The sequence below is a fragment of the Anticarsia gemmatalis genome, chromosome 25, assembly GCF_050436995.1.
Source record: "Anticarsia gemmatalis isolate Benzon Research Colony breed Stoneville strain chromosome 25, ilAntGemm2 primary, whole genome shotgun sequence".
NCBI classification, from domain to species: Eukaryota; Metazoa; Arthropoda; class Insecta; order Lepidoptera; family Erebidae; genus Anticarsia; species Anticarsia gemmatalis.
The window spans coordinates 1,731,260-1,746,484 of NC_134769.1; the positions used below are offsets into that span (position 1 = coordinate 1,731,260).

General features: G+C 33.8%; 2 protein-coding genes across 12 annotated transcripts in view; one reads left to right on the forward strand and one right to left on the reverse strand.

The window, feature by feature from the left end:
- Positions 1–6,010, reverse strand: part of mon2 (Mon2 homolog, regulator of endosome-to-Golgi trafficking) — a 45,294-nt gene extending 39,284 nt beyond the window's left edge. Inside the window, exons 1-5 of the mRNA XM_076131006.1 lie at positions 5,806–6,010; positions 4,124–4,255; positions 3,469–3,651; positions 640–769; positions 201–301 (exon numbers count right to left, since the gene is read on the reverse strand). Of these exons, the coding sequence (XP_075987121.1) occupies positions 201–301; positions 640–769; positions 3,469–3,651; positions 4,124–4,255; positions 5,806–5,925 (666 nt within the window). The 5' untranslated portion in view covers positions 5,926–6,010. The remainder of the gene's footprint in view (positions 1–200; positions 302–639; positions 770–3,468; positions 3,652–4,123; positions 4,256–5,805) is intronic.
- Positions 6,011–6,599: 589 nt separating this feature from the next.
- LOC142983872 (uncharacterized) overlaps positions 6,600–15,225 on the forward strand; it is a 60,413-nt gene continuing 51,787 nt past the window's right edge. For 8 of the 11 annotated variants that reach the window (XM_076131035.1, XM_076131036.1, XM_076131040.1 and 5 more), the window contains exons 1-2: positions 6,794–6,948; positions 12,703–13,364. In XM_076131035.1, coding sequence (XP_075987150.1) covers positions 13,065–13,364 — 300 coding nt within the window. In that variant the 5' untranslated portion in view covers positions 6,794–6,948; positions 12,703–13,064. Of the gene's footprint in view, positions 7,041–7,204; positions 7,223–12,702; positions 13,365–15,225 lie in introns of those variants that run through there. The other 3 variants (XM_076131031.1, XM_076131030.1, XM_076131032.1) reach the window with 3 other exon arrangements.

A 15,225-nucleotide genomic window follows, 5' to 3' on the forward strand; every position in this document is an offset into this window, starting at 1 on the left:
CAATCATTAGTAAAAAAAATCTTTTGATAAGGCATGATACGTCAACCCGAAAGTTAAAGGCATCCCAACATTAAAAGTTTTTAAGCGACTCCAAAAAAGGAGGAGGTTCTCAATTCTATTGATTTTTTTAATATAATGTAATCAATTAAATAAATATAAGCTTAAATGTACAACAAAAAAAATCTTGGTTAGTATTTTACCTGTAATATGAGGTAAGCGTCGACGGCACATGGCTTCAAGTCTTTAGGTGCCTTGTTGTTCGTTTGAGGTCTCACATCCGCTGGGTTCACTTTCAGAGCACCTGCAATATATTTACTTAATTTACTTATTTTTTTTACAGATTGCCTTGCGAATTCTAATTATATTTTATGCGACAAACTTGTATTATTGAAATTAGCAGTTCTCACGAAAATATCTTTGCGAGTATGGTACGAGAAACCAAAATATTTTTTTTAGTTTGATATAGATAAATATCAAAGTGATAAGGAAATGGAAAGGTTAGTAATTCACTATCACACAATTAGACGATAGTGTGTGATACAAGGGGTCAAAGTCAAAGCCACAGTCAAAAGTTTCGATCTTATTAAACGGTTTAAAGGTCATTATTTATACGGTCTTCAATTACTAAAGGTCACTTACCATCAGCTTCGGCCTCAGCTCGTTCAAAGACGAGCGCGACGAGTTGTCGCACTGTCGCAGCGGCTGCATGACTCGTGCTAACGTCACGGCTCTCTGATGGCGACACCATGCGCATGCACATCACCATCGTCTGAGGAATAAACGTTATCATTAAGTCTTAATAGACATTTATGTAGTGTACGGATACGGACGTTGGTATACGCTTCGACCGTATACGGACGTATACGTTGGTAGTACACGATCGTTCTAATAAGAACTCTGAACATAGCGCCCAATATACATATTGTTAGTATGATGCTGAAAAACGCTCAAATGACAACTGAAACGGGTTATGAAATGAAAATTTAATAGGTATTTAAAATAAATAATATAGTTTTTTGAAACCCGCCGTGTTAACCAATTTCACGGACATTCATAGCGAGCGGACTGAGGGTTTTTGACATTTTTACAACCTCGTTACGATCTATAATTTCCAAGTATCGAAGTTTATCCATCACATATTACAAGTATTTTATTAAATACATAAAAAAATACATTTACCTCATAAATCCTACCTCCTTCGTTTCTATAGAACATCTTGTTATATTTGTAAATCACTTGAGATAATTATAAAGAACTTTATTTGTATTGAAACATGTCAATTGCGGTTTGCGGTTTTACACTACGATTACACTAAGTAAATAAATATGATTAAAGGTACATTTAAAACGATTATTACTTTATGGAGTTAATTGCTTTCTATAAGATGGCGCTTAGGTCAAATGTCACTAAGTTGTCACCCATCTAGGGACAATTCGGGCTTAAGTTTGCTTACCGCACTAGTTTGCTGTTTTAAGCATTGAAATATAATTATTTTTAGGAATTCCAGGTTACATTGATCACGCTTTTTAAGGCTAATTTCGAAATGTATTTAAAATGCCAATTAGTTTTAAACGCAACTTTCCTAAATAAAAAATTATACACCGAAAAAAAATTGTTTAGAGTATAGTTAGTGGTCAACTTAGTGTCAAAGTAGTTTAAAATGGCCGACTTAAAATGGTTATTGTAACAAATATGTACTTAATCTAAAGAAAATTTTACAACTGCCTAACTAATAAACCACTTTCTCCTTAAAAAGCTATATTAAAACAGACAGCACACATTTCGTTAGTACAATCAATTAGATACGATCTATTTATTATCACTCAATGTTAACACGACTTCGCACTTACAAATATTAACTAATTTCCTAGACATGATTTTTTTATTTATTTCCTTTTTCCGTATTGAAGTTTTTCAATACACGATAATATGAGTGTAGTTATTTCTAAAAGAATAGCAAAGCTAAATCGTTTTGGCTAGTAGCGTTCTCTGTTTACTGCCTACCTACCCCTATGGAAAAATGCGTGATTTTATTTATTTATTTTGTTTTTGTAGTACGTAGTTTTTACTCGCGTAAATATTATTTTCGATTTCCCAAAAATAAGATATTTAGGGCTACTTTCAAGACTTATGTATAAGTGTCGGATAAACTATCCGATAGGTAAACTTACAGTTAATGTATTAAAAATATGGCAATATTCTTAACTCTTTACCTTCCCACTACTGGGCAAGGTCTCCACCCGAATCGAGGAAGGCCTTGTTATACATATGATAGCTGACCCGCGCAACTTCGCTTGCACCACATTAGAGAGAATGAGTGAAATTTTTCCCCGTTTTCGAAACATTTTTTTACTGGTACTCTGCTCCTATTGGTTGTAGCGTGATGATATGTTACACTATGTAAATATATAAATGGGCTATATAACACTGAAAGATTTTTTCAAATCAGACCAGATGTTCCTGAGATTAGCGCATTCAAACAAACAAACTCTTCAGCTTTATAATATTAGTATAGATAGATAATAACATGTAGATATTATTATGTTCCCTGCCCACTACCACAGTCATAAGGTATGATATTATGTACACATACAAGTTCCGAATAATCAATTCACCGATTTTAGCGGCTCATTGGAATTCAACCTTGTGAACGTTTTCGCAATTGTATTGATAGTACCGGTACTAGTACGCACGTAAAAGAAAATATGAACGAGAATTACCTTTTGTAGAAAACTAACTTTAAATAGCGATGCGACTTTGCCTTCTTTATCAAGCGTAACTTTCAAAATTTTCTGCTTAAAAAAATCATTAAAAAAAATCTTGATAAAATCTAATTGAAAATCAATGAAGTGATTTTTTGGGTTCTGTACCTCAAAGGAAAAAAAAATGAACACTGATGTCATTGGTTTTAGATAATATCAACGAATTAAGTTTACTTCTTTACAAAATTAACATACATAAGTACATAAATTCACGGTATATGAGTGTATATAGAACCATACCATGTAACCTTCTCTTAGAGCCTCTTTACGGTAAAGATCATTGTCTGACATTTGACGAGTGTTGCGTGTTGCCATTTAGTCACGGCTAGGTAAACGGTAAGAGCCCTATTAAGGCAGTTCCACTCATAGACATACATAATTAAGTAGTACGATAATAATTGAAAAGAAAAAATATCGCACTTATTAACAAGTAAATACCTATAACCCATTATTGTTTCACAGCTGGGCATCGAACGCCAACCGGCAAGAGAAAACAGTTACTTTGGGATACGAAAACCATTTAGATAAGCCCAATTAAACTTTAATTTTATATTTGTGGATCGCACAAATAATTGTCCCGTGTGGGAACCCACGACCTCCCGGCGCATTGGTAGCGGCGTGGTAACCTAAACCACTGCGCCACGGAGGCAGTCAAATCTGATATGGACGTACCTTATAAAAAAAAGTAGTGCCAAATCTCACTCACCCTAGCTAAAGTATCGCCATGGACCAGGTCGGACGTGGTCATCAATAGAGCAGCTGTCTGCAGCAGCTTCAGCTCCAGGACTCCTCCTTGTCCGAGGTTATAGAGACAGTCCACCACATGTCTAGCGCCTTTGGCGTCTATGCCTTGCTGAGCGATAAGGCGCTGGATTGTGCCTAAGCAGAACTGAAAGAAAAGACGTTAGGTCAAAATAGGAACTGCTGTTTCTTTTGGGAACAATATTATAGCGATATTTATAGAAAGTCACTTTGGCGTTCTAATTTCGTATAAGTTAAACAAAATCACATTTATTAAATGAAATGGCGTGTGCATCTGTTGCGTAAAGCCAGAGGTTTCGGGTTCGAATCGTGGGCAGACAAAAGTTGACAATCGACAAAAGTAGTTCCTGAGTTCTTCTGTTACACAATTTCCAGCGAAAGCCCGAACTGAGGTGGTTGTGGTCAAGCTTATGAGAACGTAAACCTGTCGGTCCTGTGCCGGTCGTATCAGACATCCGTACCACCAGGCTATGAAATTGATGGAATAGAGACTGTCTCAGTGTACCTGCATAGTTCGTTGGTTTCATTGTAATTGGCCAACTGTGATCAGCTAAGAAGACATTGAATTGTTAAATAAATACAGAGTGTTCATGTTTTACCTTGATAATCTTAAGATCTTTGGATTCACAGCCTTGCACCAGTGGGTACAGTATTTGATTGACCACTCCATAGAGGGAAGCCTGAGGGTTGTTGGCAGCTAGAGAGAGTTTCTCAATTGCTTCATCACATGCCTGGAACAAGAAATAACATAAACAACAAACAAGAAAGACATATTAATTAATTTTTGAGTAAAATCAACCATAATCCAATTATTATTTAAAGATGCTTCCATGTATTTTTGTTACTCTTTATCATGAAAACTAGTAAATGGATGTTGGTGTTCAATACACAGATCATTTGTCATCTGGCATAACATATTAATAGATATTTTTTACCGCAGGGTAATCTTTTCATGCAGACAAATCGCATGCAGGAATTAGTATCTTATATGAGAAATTATTGAATGCCCACATTATGCCATCACTACTATTATATCCTTGTGAGATAGAATAATAAATTATCCTTAATTATACAGTAATTTCGAATTCTAATTAAATAGGAAAAAAACATTATTTAGCACATAAACTTTCCCTATTTTCCTTATCAGAGTGTATTTTTGAGAAATATTAATTACTGTTGGATTGTATTACAAATACACATTCTATTATAATACATAATTTATCAGCTATTATAGACATAACAAAACTAATAAATTTGATCCCCTAAATAGGCCACGTAGAAAATATGCCATCTTAATTATACAGGTAGTTGTGACATGAATATTAACCCATAAAGCACCAAATTAGATTTTAATTGCAATAATTACTAATAAATATAAATACAATTAATCAGCCATAATACCTGTACAGGAGCTACTAAGCTGTAAGTTATAGGCATCATGATTTAATTATGGAATAAATGAATGATGGGATGTACTACTTCAATTGGATAATGGCAATGAGATTAAAAAATTAAATAGCAAAGTAGGTGGTAGTAGTTTCAATAAAAGCATAGGTAGTGGAAAATCTCAAATAATCCTAGCTTAAAATGTGAATAGATTCTTTTAATTACTGAAAGATAGGTGTATTTCATACGGCTCTGCTTACACCATTGGGTATAACAGTTGTGTTATTATGTATGTGTATTGTTTGAGTTTTTTCTTTTCATTACCAGAAAACAATATTTATATAAATATTGTTGAAATAGTGAGTGTATGAAAATAATAATATATGTAAGTGAGGTTTATCAAATTAAATCATTCTAAGGCATTGTTGTTAAGATGGATACTTTGATATACTTGTTTTGTTATAAAATAATTTTATTATGATGCTAAGACACTATTATTTACTTATTCTACTTTCCATCAATTTAAATATTGAATGTGTTATTATTGTTAAATCTTATCAGAAAACTGAAATCATAATAACTCCACCCACTAAACTATTGAAGTAAAAACAATTGTACATAAATTTATATCTTTCAGTGTTTTATCTGGGTCAGTAGTTTATTTGTTGATAAAACTTACAAGTACTGGGTTTATAGTAATCACCGCCAATAAATTAATAGATTTAAGATTATTTCTTTACGAAATAAACGACTTCGACATTGAAACTACTACCTATTTTTTCTTTGTGATTTTACTAGATAATTACGAGTTTCACACATAAAAATCATATTGCACTAGTTGTCTATAGAACTAATTATGCCCGTAAATGACTAATAACACTGAAACAATAAAAACCTCTCTTATCTGAGGATATTTCTTCTTCGTCTCTAAGCTGAGCGTCTTGAAATCATTCTGGAGGACTTCCATGAATTTCTTCGTGGAGTCATCGCCGGTTACAGCGCTTACGAACGCCATTATTTAATTTATTGCCGCTAAATCACTTATTCACATCATATTTTACGTAAAAAATTATAGAAATTGAATTTATGCCATGTACACAATCGACATCACAATTTTCAGTTCAGAAACTGACCGCAAAACTGAATAGGATTGAGAAATGATAATAGTTTTTATCAAGGTGTCTGTGAACTCAGCGATCATATTTAATTAAAAATTAGGCTTTAACTTATTGATAATATTTAATAACAATAATAAAAAAAGGAACTGAGATTGGAAATGATAAAAAATAGGAATTTATATCATTTCAAACATTCAGCCTATTTATGATAGTAATTTTTGAGTTTATTTCTAGACGAATAATTCATTTCCTATCACGCAGTAATACAAATATTTTGATTGTTTGCAAATTTACGGAAAAATATGATGTTTATTTTTATAAAGGGAAGGTATTAAAGTAAAATTAATATTTTTCAGCTTAGAGGCTAAACTACGTAATTAAATGTTTCAATTTATAATTTGTCAAGTTGCTTGACATTTTTGCTGGTTTTTGCGTGTAAAGAAACGTTTTCGACAGGTCGGAATGACCATTTCAAAAAAATATTTTCGCATGCAGTAAAATTACCCCACTGTGTATATTGCACTTCTTGTTAATTAAATTATGTTAGCTGTAGTGATTTCGTTGAAAAAAACAGGCTTTAATTAGATTTAATGCAAGTTTATTGTGAATGTTACTTATTAAACATGTGGTTTTATTTCAATAAACAACTCATGGTGGTTTCCTAGTTTGTGCATATAATTCGTATGTAAATAGCTAATCAGTCAATCAGCAATATATTTAGAGCATATCACTGAGTCTGTAATAGACCTCATGCTGAACATCTTAAATAATGAACAGTATCACGAAGTGAAAGTGAAAGAAGAAATGCAAGTGATCGATGATGACCCACTTTTCACGGTAATATTTTTTTTCTAGTATAGCAACATCGATTACTGATTGTGCAGAAGAAAAAACAATGGTGTGATTCCAGATTTTTATTTGTAAGTATTTATAGAATCCAATATCAATTTAGCCAAAGTAACGTTTCAGTGTCGTTAAAAACGTTCACCCGCCCGAAGATGCCGATACCGAGGTATAAAACGCAAAATATCGAGTAGAAATTGGTTTTGTGTGCTTGACGTGCTGTCATTTCAGTTTTTTATTCTATTTAATCAGCTTGATTCAGCTATGCGCCATTTACTGCATTAGAACGGCCGCTGTCTGCAGATTTTAGCACAACTGGTCATAAAAATCTTCGCAATACATGTGTGAAATGTATGTATAACAGTGTCTGGTATGTGTAGTTAGCGAGTGTCGATTTCGTGTTACAACTGTTGTAGTTTTTCATGCCGGCACCTAGTTTTCGGTATTTCAGTGTCGTTTGCATAGTTTTTTTGTAGTGTAATGCGTCATGAAGTGGTGTGGTGGGTATAAACCGGGTGGGTGGACATACCACCGGTGGATTTTCGTGTTTTCATGTCGTCGTTATAATCGTGTGTGGTGCAATCGTTGCACTGTAAACAATACAGCATGTTCGTGCTTCGCCTTGTAAATAACATGTCCAGTGGTAGCTGTCATCTTGGCACGCAAATTTCGTATATTAGTGAAAGTATGATGTGTATAGTCAGATGATGTACGTAGCTGTACCAATTAGGAGAATCTCTTTGTCAGTCTGAGTTAGTGTGTCACATGCAAACAAGAGTGGTTTGTTCCAGTGACATCAATAGTTGAGTGGCTTCCTTATTATATGATTGGGCATTTAATCAATTGTGCGAGAGAATATTTGAGAGTGATGTGATTGCGGCTATTTTTGGTCTCTAGTTTTAAAGCACTTACAATCAAATTTGTATAATGTTTAGTTTGTTTTTTGGTTGCTGCTGTCATGATAAAATCTTTTATTTTACCAATCATCACACTAACATCCCATGCGACTAATCCATGTATTGTAGAACACTATCAAACTGTTAAATTGATTTATAAATAATCATTATAGTCATATGGTGTATATTTGCAGATGAAACTTTTTTGCAATAGTATAGTCTTGTAATATCTCAGTTAAGTTATGTTACTGGCACTAAGTTCTTGTGGCATACAAAACTAGGACATATAATAGTTTAGTCAATTAGACATGTTAGTGAAAACGGCAAATGTTAAATTTCATACTGAATCCATTCACTTGCAAATAATACAGGCATTACATTATATTAGTACTAAGACATCAATCTTATGTTCCTTTGTGGTTTAGCATTGATACCGTTAATATCAGTTCTATAGTGAAATTAATATGTCTATAGTACAAGTTAAATGCAAGAGATGGCGCTACTGTGTGAGATTAAATTACCATAAGACATGTGCAATAAAACTTGTGTTATTATTATAAATATAGTGTGTTTTAAGTTATATTAAAGGCTTTTGATATAAAGACTTAATTATAATGTATCCTTGGAATATCACCTTGAATCCATATCAAAAAGTAGTGTTTATATTCACAATTATATTCAACTAATTTCTGCCAGCAAGTTTGTCCGCATGAATAGTTTTCCCGGGGATAATTATATAGAATATATAGATAGGTTTTCAGTCACTTTATTACGAGCTTTAAATCTGGCCCATAGCATTCCTATTATGCCCAATTCATTTATTGTCTAATTATTCCTCTTGATACAAATCATGATTATGCTTTATTTAATTTAAACAATATTTTGTACATAACTTGTGTAAACTAGTCCATAATCCAATTTCTTTGATAAAGTAGAACTAATGATTGTAATGACACATACATAGATAATTACTATTCTGATAACATTAGCAAGCATTAGAAAATCAATCAGAATAACAGAACAAGGCCAATATAAACTTTATCAAAGAAATTAGGTCTTAGTGTAACCATAATACATGTTTTTCATAGGACAGTCCACATTTTGGGAGTTCTAGTTTCCTATGATACATCATTATTGCAATAGTCTTCTGAAAATTTTTCGCAGTTTGAGTATGAGAGTATGAGCTTTTTTGGAGATATACCTTAATTTATTTTGTTTCCCACTTTTGTTTGTTTGCTTAGTCAACAGTAGTGTTAGTACATTTCTTATCAAATTTGTCAGTTATACTCGTATTTTTAAGGTTTGGCTATCATCTTGTCAGAGTTAACTTCTGATCCATTCTTGAGGTTTTTTTCCAAATAGCACCTCTGCTTTTGCAGTGGTATTTGCATTCTTGTAGTGTTTTCTTCTATTAGTTTGAAACACTGATCTAATTTCTATATAAAACGTCGATATCTCAACTTAATAATAGATTCGCATCTGGTACTTGGGCGTCGTATTTTTACAAGCTTGTCACGTTTCGATCGTGAGCTACAAATTCATTGCAGCACACATCCTTAGTCGCTCTTTGCTTGTTAAGCTGAGCCACGCGACATCTGCAGGAAACTCCTTAGTCTAGAAGTGCTAGGACTTAAATGCTAATCACAAGATTTTAAAGTGGAGATTTAGAGTTTCTTGGACCAGGTGTGATAGTATTTGGGTGCTAATTACGATATTTCAAAAGGGCTATCGACAGACTGAAAGCTGTCGAGAATGTTCTTGAAAACTGGTCAGCGCCCCTAGCGTATACAGCAAGAACTATTTTTTAAAGTTATTTTGAATGTGAAAAGCTCGTTACGCGATAGTTTTGAATATAGAGAATCGCGCTCCTTGTTTGATTCAAGCATCAGGGACTTTAATTTTGCAGAGGCGAAACTGTAAAAGCGTTGTTTTTCGAAGTTTGCTGTTGTTTCATAGTAAATTGAGTCGTCTTTTTTACAAGTGTCCGGAAACCGCTGTTTACCGCTGCCGAAAGACGTATGTTGACTTATAAATACATTATATCTGGCCCCATTAATCTCAGTAAAAATAGTAATTAGTAATAACACACTACTATTACTGATCTTGGAGTAAACTGCGATAACCTTTCTAATTAAATCTTATTGTACTCCATGCGGCGGAAGTATGGAACTCATTATGTTTTCATGCATATTAGGAATGTTTGTACAATTTTCTTCGTATTATGAGCTAATTACGAAAGGAAAAGATTATAGGCTAAACGAAGGAGGGACTGGTATTAAGTAATGGATGTCTCGATCGCAGTTTTTGACCACGACTTTTCTTGACGAGTTTCAGCCAAGTAAATCTTGCTGCCATATCATTAACATTGCACCTCCTTGGAGTCATGCCCGTAATGTCTTTAACAATTATTTAATGGCGGTCCTTTAATACATTTAGTCTCTTTCTAGCTCCTCTCTAGCTTCAGATGTATGTATCTTTGTAACGAAATCTGGACGTGAATTTGACCAATTGTTTTTTTAATTCGAAATTTGGCTTACCGTTCATTGCAGTTGCCATTTTAGCAGCGTGTTCGGCATCTAGCGTTTTAGCGACCTAATTTCTAACGCCAAATCAATCATGCAGTTGAAACAATATCCGAAAATTCGTATTGAAACTGTGCACTTGTCGAATATTACGTCAAGGTACTGTAGTATGTAAACAGACTAGAAGTGGTAGATTAAATACGTCACGCGTGCATTGATATTATCATCAGTTTAATACCCTCACTTATGGAAATCTTATTAAGTGGTTCTTCATATTAACGAGTATTTCGTCGACGTTTCGTTTCCACTGAGTATAATTAATATTGGCTGCGAAACGAATGACGATTTTACTGCTGAAAAGTATTCTGGTGACACGTTGTGGTTGAGCGTTGTATAGAGCTTTCAAAAACAAACTTTTTCATCAAACTGTGTTTGTAGCGAATTGGAGGAACCGAATTCTATACCGTTTTACTGAGAAGAGTATAGCTGCTTAGTGCATTAAATTGTGAGTCTTGCTTGTTGTTGTTGTTAATAAGTCGTCATACTGTTGGGCAATGGCTATCTCTTTACCTTTCTACTGTAGTCTGTCTCCAGCGGTCTGTAGCCTCTTCATTGTGTTAAGTTCGTCGCTCCATCTTTTATGGGGTCTACCTACGTCTCCCAGTTGCGCGGAAAGGTCCACTTTGTCATTATTTTGGCCAAGAAACTTCTGCTTATAAGCTTACAAAAATGTACCGCAAAAGCTAAATCTGTTTCAAAAACGGAATGCAGAATCTGTCTCCAACCTTGCATCTCTTTCACTCACCTTAAAAAAATCTAGCCAAATAATATATCACTCTATCTCCTGCTCGCGAATAGCCCGTCATCCACTTAGATAAATCAGCCGTTATAACGAATTCACCGTGACGTCACCGTGTTTGTGTGACCGGGACAACAAAACACAGCTGTTATACAATAAATTGACTGATAAAGTGGAGTGACACTGATTTGATTTGACTATCGCCGCCGGTGATATAGATAATGGTTGTGTGACGTTTACGTGGACTGGTCTAGTGTTTTCTAATAGATATAGCGATTTTTTGTTTCCTAGGAGATTAAAATGTATGATTATTTGCTAGTTGTAGAATTTGTAGTGTTATGGTTGCTTGCAAGCTTTTTTAATAAGATCGTTTGTTTGTAAGTTTTAAAAGACGACTTTGAGTTCAGTTAGGTTCCATTGTGTATGGGAGATCAGTGCGTGATTATTGCTTTTTACTATAGTGGTCGAGATCCTGTATTTTTTGTAATATTTTCTGTCAAATTAGTTGCAATTGGAAGAGTATCTGCTACGTGTATATTATGGCTACTTCATTCTTACCTAAAGGAGAAGCAACTGTAGAAATTGTATAGTAATATCAGCTCGGGTATTTAGTATTTCGGTGATGTAAGCCTAGATTGTAGATTCTTGTAGCTATCGGAAGAAGCAATAACAGTTCTCAATAGTATAATAGCAGTAGTGAGCAGTTATTTTCTATTAACTGCTCATAAACAGCGATTTACAGGCTACGATTACTGAAATATGATCTTATGTTGTTCAGTGACGTCATATTTGTTCAGTTATCTTGATAGTAATAGGGCTATGATGGGTTTCTTCAACGAGTTTGCTACTTTTAGCAAAAACCCAGCATCACCGTTATCATTTGTACTCTATATCTATATACTAATAATATTAAGCTTGTTTGTCGGCTTCAACGCGCTAATCTCAGGAGCTACTGGTTCGAATTGAACCATATTTTTGTGTGGAATATTCCATTTATGGAGGAAGACTATAGGCCATTCTACATCATGCCATGACAAACGGGAGTGATCCTGAAAAATAAAGTCCACACACCATAATAATTTACTTTTTGAGATAAGAAGCTTGTGTGGATTAGTGTATAAATATCTGAGAAAGTATCATTAGGTAGTGCTTTTTACTTGGCTAATAGCATTTCTTAAACGCATAACGCTATTAAAATGTTAATTTGTTTGTTATTCAGTTAAGTGGTTATTGATTTAAGTGTTTAGCACGCGATAATTTATATTAGCATATTATAGCTGTATATTTTGCAGGTGTATAGTTGTGTAAACAGTCTTACTAATAAACGTCGTAAGCTCTGATTAAAGTGTTTTTTATTCTTTTTCACTCATATACATTTTAAAAATTGAGATTGACAAAGCTTTGTGTTACTAATCTGAGCTTATACGGCGTATATAAGTAAGACAGATCGAAAAGGCAAAAGCTTTATTATGGTATAAGTAGTACATGGTTAGACTTCTATCCTGTCTCTTTATTTCATTCGTGTCTGTTCGTTAATAGGTTCCATTTCTATTGTAATTACTATCGTATTATCCATACTATTTGGGAACTAAATATTTTTTTCTTTTGTTTCAGATAACATCAAAAATCCTGCAAGAAAACTTTCCAAAATCTTCCTGAAGACTGTTATTTTTTTTATTAGATATATAATTATTTGTCACTTAGTAATAAAGACAGTTGGGGAGGCGCCTAGCGAAGGATGACAACCACGAGAGAGAGAATCAAAAGACGGAACTAGCTATTTATTTATTATTAATTAGTGTAATCCATTATAACTGTTATTATTTCTAGTTTAAAACTATATACTCTTAACGCAATATGAATTTATTTTGAAAAAAAAAACGCTGAAGCTTGCAACCTATTTATTCACTTATTTAATCGTTTATTTAATCATGATAGAGGAAGTAGTGAATGTATAACAGAGCATTTGATTAGCTATGGAAAATATGGCGTCAAATGTGACCTTGAGAAGTAACAAACAGAGGAAAGACAACTTGATCACGAGGAAGCAGGATAAGTCCCCGGAGAAGACGATCAGGGGCACGAGGGGGGCATACAGAGGCATCCCGTCGACGTCGAAAAGAGCTGATGAGGAAAATGAGACGGGCTCCACGGAAAGACTGGACAGACCAAAGAAATTCGTATCACAGAACAAAAGCACGTATGGGCTGGGCAAGAGGCCGGACTTCTCTTTAAAGAACAGGAATGTGCATTTAGCATCGTCTCGGTATGGCCAGGTGAGTTGCTTTTCTTCTTTATTTACGTAGTAATAATTGTAATAATTATTTTCATACATTGATATAAAATGAATGTCAATTTAATAATCGCCAATAGAAAAAGTAATTAACAAAATTATTGTTTCAAATTAATTTAATTTTAATTACATTTACGTGTCAACGTGCACGCACACGCTTCGTCTACGTGCACGGTGACTGCATACTTGAATCCATTAGATTATTATATACAAAAGCTGGTACATAAAAGTTATCATTTGAATTCCTTGTATTTATGCGAGAATAAAAAAAGCTTTAGGGCCAGTTTTACTGTCCTAAATGAGTGTCAGATGACCTATCCGCTAGATAAAGCAACAGCAAATATATAAAACCGTCTGTTAAAATTGTATCTGTAAGATAAACTATCTAATACTTTTTCAAGTGGTGAATCTTGGCTTGGGTTTTAAATGAAAAATTATGATGATAAGTACTTTTTTCGTCTATAGTAATATAAATGTTATAGTACGCATACTGGTGCACGTTTCATATGTGGTTAGAGTGTTATCAAGCCACAAGAGTTGACAGGAAGTGGCCTATCTAAGGTAGATGTCGGATTCAATAGACCAATTACGTAAATAGCTCCATTTCGATACGCACATACTGGAATCTGGGTTTATAGGAACACAAAAGACGTTTACGAAATGTACTGTCGTTTGTTTTTATTAGTACTTCTAGCTGCATTGTATTAGCAATTTTGGTGAAGATAAGCTTAAGAGCTTCTTGCTAATTGGTTGATTTTATTTGTCATTTGTCGGGTTTTGAACCTGCGGCCACTCCCGTGTGTAAATCGTTGCCTTAATTTTTGGATTATCAATGGTTTTGAGAAAGAAAATTTCTGAACGGCTTACTAGACAAGTAGTTACAGGTATACGTGGATGCAAGTGCGCGTGCGTATATGCACGTTTTATATGATCTACGGAAACGAACCAGTTTAATAGTACACCCGATTTATCAACATTCTTGAATACAGTATTATTTTATAATCCCGTGTAATATTAGGAAGTAATCGTGCGAAGCGAAAGTTAAAAAGTATAAATATCTATTTGTCTGATTCTTTGGTATTTATTCAAAGGTATCTGGACATATTTACTGTCACCAATTTGCATTTGTAAATCCGATTTATAATCCCTATTCCACATCAAATCCGATGTTATTTACCCTAGCTATTGCATGTCTATGAACTAAGGATAATAACCTTTTATCGATTTAAATAGCCCATAATAATCAAGTTAGCATATAAAAATGGCGCGAACAAGACTTGCAAGTAATTAGTCAACGTAGGTTGAGACCTTAGTCAGGTCAATTGAACAGGGTCGACACGGCCCAGATTTGATCAGTTCACGACAAGATACAGACCACATGATCTGTCTTGTGAGCAAGTGGTTTAAAATGGAGCAATTGATAAAGTAAAAGATGTCTCAAAGAAACGACGAAAAGAAAGTATATTTTTCATATGTTTTGTTCGAAAAAATCGGTGTGTAAAGGCTTTTCGAAGTAGTTTTCTAAAATAAAATAGTGTCTGAAAGAAGCAATGGTTTCTATAATTTTGATAAAGTTCTTTGTGTTTGTGGTTTCGCGTGTTTGTTTAGGAAATAAAATTGAATTGGTTTCATAAATACATCGTCTGTGGTATTATACTTTCGCTCAAAAGCTTGTTCGCCGTGCTATACTTATTTACTAAAGAAATAATCAATTTTAAAGTGAAATATCGGATAAAAACCTATTTAATAGAGTACCAGTATTTTGTATTTCTGCGATTGTAAAGTGACTCTATTAGTGTTTTAAATAAACATAAATTAGTCAAACAAAAATGATGAATAACATT